Source organism: Maniola hyperantus, unplaced genomic scaffold, assembly GCF_902806685.2.
Source record: "Maniola hyperantus unplaced genomic scaffold, iAphHyp1.2, whole genome shotgun sequence".
In the NCBI taxonomy this organism is placed as follows: Eukaryota; Metazoa; Arthropoda; class Insecta; order Lepidoptera; family Nymphalidae; genus Maniola; species Maniola hyperantus.
Genome location: NW_027189017.1, coordinates 10672 through 17761, shown reverse-complemented (window position 1 = coordinate 17761; position 7090 = coordinate 10672). Strand labels below are relative to the sequence as shown.

The following is a 7090-nucleotide window of genomic DNA, read 5'->3' as shown; positions in this document are numbered from 1 at the left end:
AAACGAAACCTTGGACCTTATAAACGCTTGGGGTGCAGAAAACAAATTAAAATTTGCAGCGCAAAAAACCCATGCCATGATCCTGACGAAGAAACTTAAATACCAAACACCAAAATTAAAGATGAACGGCACAGAAATCTTACTTACTAAAGAAATTAAAATATTAGGCCTAACAATAGACGAAAAATTAACCTTCAATAAACACGTAGCAAACACAGCAGTCAAAGCTTTAAATATTTACAAACAATTGGCCCGAACGGCCAGGACTACGTGGGGGTTAAACCCGGAAGTCATAAGAACGATTTACGTGGCCGTCATCGAGCCAATTGTTATGTATGCTGCTAGCGTTTGGGCCAAAGCTGCCGAGAAGATAACTATCCAAAAGCAACTTAACACAATACAACGAGGCTTCGCTCAAAGGATTTGCAAGTCCTATAGGACGGTATCACTGCACGCGGCGCTAGTTCTGGCCGGACTGATTCCTTTGGACATGCGAATCTCTGAGCACGCTCAACTGTACGAAGCGAAGCGCGGTCGTCCCCTTCGATGCCTACCTGAAGACAGGAAATTAGAGGAAAGAATCAGCTTCCTGGAGGCCGAGCATCCAGCGGAAACCATTGCCGTCGATTACTCCAACCTTGAAGATCTTCAACCTGAAACCGTCGAGGCACACAACCTGCAAGGCACTCTCATTTTTACCGACGGGAGTAAGATTGAGGACAAAGTCGGAGCGGCCATTTCAATATGGAAAGATGGAAAGGAGACGGCTTCCATGAAGCTGAGACTCGAGCCTTACTGTACCGTGTTTCAAGCGGAGTTATTTGCTCTCCGAAGGGCAATTGAAAAATTCTCCAAGGGGAAGGACGATGAGGTGTGCATTCTCAGCGACTCCAGGTCGTCACTGGACTTGCTGAGAAACCACAGGTCATTTCACCCCTTGGCCTTTGCAATAAGGAAGCAAATAGCATACCTCCGCCAACAAGGCAAGGAAATACGACTGTATTGGATCAAAGCTCACGTGGGCATCGAGGGCAACGAACGCGCTGACGAGCTGGCCAAACAGGCAGCTCTCCACAAAAAGAGCAAAGCGGATTACGACGCCTGCCCCGTTTCGTATGTTAAAAGACAAATCAGACAAGCTACCCTTGACGTCTGGCAGAAGAGATAGTGAAGGCGACACCGCCAACACAACAAAAGCTTTTCTGCCAGACGTCAGGAACGCCTACAAAATCATACGGACGATAAAACTGGACTCGACCACAACACAAGTTCTATCGGGACACGGTGGATTCGCATACTACTTGCACAAATTCAAGTGCAAGGCGAGTCCATCGTGCCAGTGCGATCCAGAGGTGAATGAAGATATACTTCATTTGCTGCTGGATTGCCCGAGATTCGCAAAAATACGCTTTGAAACCGAAATACTTTTAGATGACAATATTACACTAGGAACAATAAATAAATTTTTGGAGAATAAAGACAAAAGAGATATATTTTTAAAATTTTGTAAATACATAGCAGAAAAAATAATAAGACAAAACAAATAATCAAGTTATTTATATATGTGCTATAAAACATATAGCACATATATAAAATAAAAATACAAATAATAAATATAAACAAAATAAATATACTATAAATTAGCCACAATACTGTTATTGTGGCCAGTACCTTAACAAATATATAAAATAAAATATCACAATAATTATATATGTACCTTCTTTTTACAAGCAAAGGCTCTTTACTTCATGTTATAATAACATGAAGTAAAAAGACCAACAATAGAAATAATATATAAAATAAATATTAAACATAAAATATTAAATATATAAATGGAAATAAAATCTTAGATTTTATTTCATTTAAAAATAATTCAAACGTAATACCAAAGACTCTGATCTCCACGTCAGAGGTAAAAAGAGCAATCTATGATTATAAAAAAAAAAAAAAAAAAACCTAACCTAACCTAACCTAACCTAACCTAACCTAACCTAACCTAACCTAACCTAACCTAACCTAACCTAACCTAACCTAACCTAACCTAACCTAACCTAACCTAACCTAACCTAACCTAACCTAACCTAACCTAACCTAACCTAACCTAACCTAACCTAACCTAACCTAACCTAACCTAACCTAACCTAACCTAACCTAACCTAACCTAACCTAACCTAACCTAACCTAACCTAACCTAACCTAACCTAACCTAACCTAACCTAACCTAACCTAACCTAACCTAACCTAACCTAACCTAACCTAACCTAACCTAACCTAACCTAACCTAACCTAACCTAACCTAACCTAACCTAACCTAACCTAACCTAACCTAACCTAACCTAACCTAACCTAACCTAACCTAACCTAACCTAACCTAACCTAACCTAACCTAACCTAACCTAACCTAACCTAACCTAACCTAACCTAACCTAACCTAACCTAACCTAACCTAACCTAACCTAACCTAACCTAACCTAACCTAACCTAACCTAACCTAACCTAACCTAACCTAACCTAACCTAACCTAACCTAACCTAACCTAACCTAACCTAACCTAACCTAACCTAACCTAACCTAACCTAACCTAACCTAACCTAACCTAACCTAACCTAACCTAACCTAACCTAACCTAACCTAACCTAACCTAACCTAACCTAACCTAACCTAACCTAACCTAACCTAACCTAACCTAACCTAACCTAACCTAACCTAACCTAACCTAACCTAACCTAACCTAACCTAACCTAACCTAACCTAACCTAACCTAACCTAACCTAACCTAACCTAACCTAACCTAACCTAACCTAACCTAACCTAACCTAACCTAACCTAACCTAACCTAACCTAACCTAACCTAACCTAACCTAACCTAACCTAACCTAACCTAACCTAACCTAACCTAACCTAACCTAACCTAACCTAACCTAACCTAACCTAACCTAACCTAACCTAACCTAACCTAACCTAACCTAACCTAACCTAACCTAACCTAACCTAACCTAACCTAACCTAACCTAACCTAACCTAACCTAACCTAACCTAACCTAACCTAACCTAACCTAACCTAACCTAACCTAACCTAACCTAACCTAACCTAACCTAACCTAACCTAACCTAACCTAACCCACGGTCTGCCGCCCCCCGCAGTCGGTAGCGCACGCGTACAAGGTGGTTTTGTGTCGCTCCGGGCAATTTTAAAGTTTTAAAAATTCGAAAAAGTGGGTTTTTCGCAACCGAATAACAAGTGCGATACGTTAAAAGTTGCGTCTCGGTGAGTGCTATAAAGTGGCGAAAAGTGATTGAAAATTGGTGCAAAACTGGAAGTGCAGCGATCGAAAAACCGCAAAGTTTAAAAAATTTCAAACTTTGACGGCGAACGCTGCCTAAATACGATCGACGACCTACCACTTTCACTACGCCGTTCGACGCGCCTCACCGAGCTCTACAAGGGGACACCTCACTTGGATTTTTTCCGCGCATGCGCGCGGAGAAAACACGGAAAAACTGAAAACCACGTGGCCACGTGTTTGTACTTCCCGACATCAGAGGGCGCTGCTGCCTGCCTCTATCAACGGAGTACAACGTGAGCTGCTCGGCGACACATCGAGCGTCTACTAAAGTTAAGTGGTTGCAGAGTTATTGCACTCTAAAGTTTTACAAAAATTTCAAAATTAATTTCACTAAAATCTAGATCGACACCCCCCCCCTTTATTTTTGGTTAAATTGTAAAGATCAATTAACTTTATTTGTATTCTAAATTTCAAAATTTTTTGCTCAGTAATTTTTAAGTTACGATTTTTTGAAATTTAGGGGTTGACACGTGGTTGTTGAAATAAGGGTGCAACAGCTCTGCAACTAATCGGTAAAAATAGTATTTAGATAGGTTAGGCCCTGTAAATTATCGCTAGTTTCAAAAATTTTTTATAAGTAATTTTAATTGTGAATTTAGTTAAAAACTTAAGGTTTTTCAACCCCTAAAAATCGGGGGTTGCTCATACAACTACCCCATTAACGAAATTGAATAGGTCTTTATAAGACCTATCAAACAAGCCCAAACACGGGCAGTTTAGGTTGAAAACTGCCGAAATTGGGCCTTCTGTCCAAAGTGGCGGCCATATTGGCGGCCATCTTGGAAAACTTCAAAAGGGCATAACTTCGGTCTGAGACGACGCTAAGGGCTGCGGTTTCCTTTGGGCACCCTATCGTGGCGAGCTCAACAACTTGTACCGGCTTGGGACCCTGGATAGAGTCGACCCCCTAACCTGGTTTTTTAGTCCGGTTAACACATAGCCTGTAAAAAGACGACCACGGCGAGCCGTCGCACGCATATATCCGCCCGGTAGTTCCCGAGATATTAATTTTCAAAGTTCAGTCTAGACATAGGCAACAGTTTGGTCGGCCATCTTGAAAAAACTTAAAGTTGGATATCTCGGGAACTATTGGTCGTAGCGCGTAGCGGTTTTCTTTGTTGACTAGCCCTCCTCAAGGGCTATCTACTGACACCAGAAGGGCGACTCTACCCAGGGTCAAAGTGGAGTTGAGCTCTACAAAATCGCGGAGACTGTTTGTAATTAGGATTAGGTTGACGAAATCGTGGTGAGCTCTACCGCAGGTGCCGGTTCTGGACTCTAGGTAGAGTCTGTACCTAAACCCTAGAGCCGGTATCGGTGAACACATAGCTTGTAACGAGACAAGCACGGAGAGCCGTCGCACACATCTCTGCGACCGGCGGTTCCCGAGATATTGAATTTAGAAGATCCAGGCAACAATTAAGTCCGCCATCTTGAAAAATTTTAAAAGTTGGATATCCCGGCAACCGTTGGTCGTAGAGAACTGCGGTTTTCACGGCTGACCAGCCCACGACGAGGGCTATCGATCGGTACTGGACGGGCGGCTCTAGCTAGAGTCAAGGTAGAGTCAATCTCTACCAAGCAGCGAAAGTAGTTTTTTGACTAAGCAGATTTTGACTGCTAGTTAGTCAGTAGTAGGCTTTTGACAGTTGGAGGCCCCTTACACCTCCAACTTTTTCAAACTTGTTTAAAGTAGTTTTAAGTAAAATTGGACAAAACTCCCGTTGTATTGTAATAGCAACTTGACTTGGGCAGCTTTTTACACTGCTCAAACTAGTTTTAAATCTACACTCAGTTTAAGTTTATTGACTTGAGCAGCTTTTTACACTGCTCAAATTAGTTTCTGATACTTTTGTCTAGCATATTATCGACTTGAGCAGCTTTTACACTGCCCAACCTAGTCTTAAATTGTATAACTAGTTTTAGTATTTCATTGACTTGGGCGGCTTTTACACCACCCAATAGTATAGGTATAAATTGACGAAGGTAGGCCCTTTACACCTCCATAAATTAACCGAGATTACAGGCCCTTTACACCTAACATTTCGTTGACAAGGCTAGGTTAAACTTGATTTTCTTTGTTCCCTGACGTATACTCATCCCAACATAAAATGCTGGGTCTCCGGACACCCGTAAAAACGCCAAGGCAGAGCCTAGACGCTGCAAAGGCGCCTCTTCACACAAGTAAGGAACTGGTCGAGCCCGGCCAGACACCGGAAGTGGGTGCAGTGGTAAGCGACCCCAGCCTGCCTCCCTTAAAGGACGATCCAACGAACTCCTCTCAGCCAAGCACGCAGGACAAAACACCGCAAGGTGAAGGGCCAGCGCCTCGGAGGATCGGCGCACCTCTGGACCAGACATTCCAAAAGCTCGGTTCCCCCGAGCCAGAAACAACAAAGCTAAAGGGAAGGGCTGCGGAGGCAAAAGCGTGTCTTATGAAAGCAAAACTCCAGCTAAATAATTCCCGCAACCTAAAGGCGGAAATAAAGACCGAGGTGATCTGGGCAATTGAAAAGTTGTACCGCCTGGTGAAAGAATCTGAGGCGGCTGGACTCCGACTCACCCAAACGACCGGAAACGACCACAATAAACCCAAGGAGCTACCAAAAGTGACACAACAGAGTGCAAGTGCGAAAATCGCAGCGAACACGAAGGGTGACGCAGCCGAGCTGACTCGGGCGCTGGAAGAGCACAAAAAACTCGTCCAGGAGAACACAGCACAAATGAAGCTGTTAAAGGTTCACCTGGACAAGAACGCCTCTGTCGCCCGTGCAGCTCCTCTGCCCCACGCAAATGACGCTCTGGTCGTGGAGGTCAGATCCGAACTGCAACAGCAGAAGGAGGTGGCGTCCGCGACCAGGGACGACCTGGGAGCCCTAAAAGACCAAGTGTCGCACCTCAGCAAAAACATCCAAGAGAGGATAGCCGTCACATACGCAAATGTGGCAGCCGGCGCCCCAAGGAAACGCGGTCTGGAGCTGCCTCAATCTTTCCACTCGATGGTGGTGTCTTCGGTCGACGCTCACGACAAAAGCGAAGACATAATTGACAAAATAAGAACTGCCGTGAACGCGAAGACATCCGGCGTGCGAGTGGACAGGTTGAGAAAAGCCAAAGATCAAAAGGTAGTGCTGGGCTGCCAGTCGCGAGAAGAGCTCGCTAGAGTAGTAGAGAAATTGAAGACTGGCAGCCCAACACTCCTGACGCAGGAGGTGGAAAATAGGGATCCGCTTGTAGTCCTGCTAAACGTCCTTAGCATCAATACCGACGAGGACATATTGGGTGCCCTAAAGCGGCAAAACGGGAACGTGCTGGGGACGATACCGGACGATGAATATAGGGCAAGCGTGAGGTACCGAAGAAGAGCCAGGAATCCGCTCGAGAATCATGTGGTTTTGCAGGTGTCGCCGCAAGTATGGCAGCAAGTCACAGCCGTGGGAAAGGTCCATATAGATCTGCAGCGGGTGGTGGCTAAAGATCAGTCCCCACTGGTTACCTGCTCCAGGTGTCTGGGCTACGGGCACGGTCGTAGGACCTGCGAGGCGTCCGTAGACACCTGCAGCCACTGCACGGGTCCGCACCTGCGTAGTGAGTGCCCGGCGTGGAAGGCTGGAGATCGACCCACGTGTTGCAACTGCCAGAGCAGCCGACTAGATCGGACAGATCACAATAGTTTTGACAATAGCTGTCCGATAAGGAAGAAATGGGACGCTCTGGCAAGGGCGAAGGTGGCCTATTGCTAA

The 7090-nt window shown here is 44.6% G+C and overlaps 2 protein-coding genes across 2 annotated transcripts; both read left to right on the top strand.

The window, feature by feature from the left end:
• Nucleotides 1–121: 121 nt before the first annotated feature.
• On the top strand, nucleotides 122–3615 carry LOC117996031 (uncharacterized). Its single transcript, XM_069509236.1, has 3 exons — nucleotides 122–1113; nucleotides 1160–1352; nucleotides 3544–3615. Exons 1-3 carry the CDS (start codon nucleotides 122–124, stop codon nucleotides 3613–3615), a joined length of 1257 nt encoding a protein of 418 aa, XP_069365337.1.
• A 1612-nt stretch (nucleotides 3616–5227) lies between these two features.
• LOC138404661 (uncharacterized) lies at nucleotides 5228–7090 on the top strand. Its single transcript, XM_069509235.1, has 2 exons — nucleotides 5228–5317; nucleotides 5374–7090. Exon 2 carries the CDS (start codon nucleotides 5459–5461, stop codon nucleotides 7088–7090), a length of 1632 nt encoding a protein of 543 aa, XP_069365336.1. The 5' UTR covers nucleotides 5228–5317; nucleotides 5374–5458.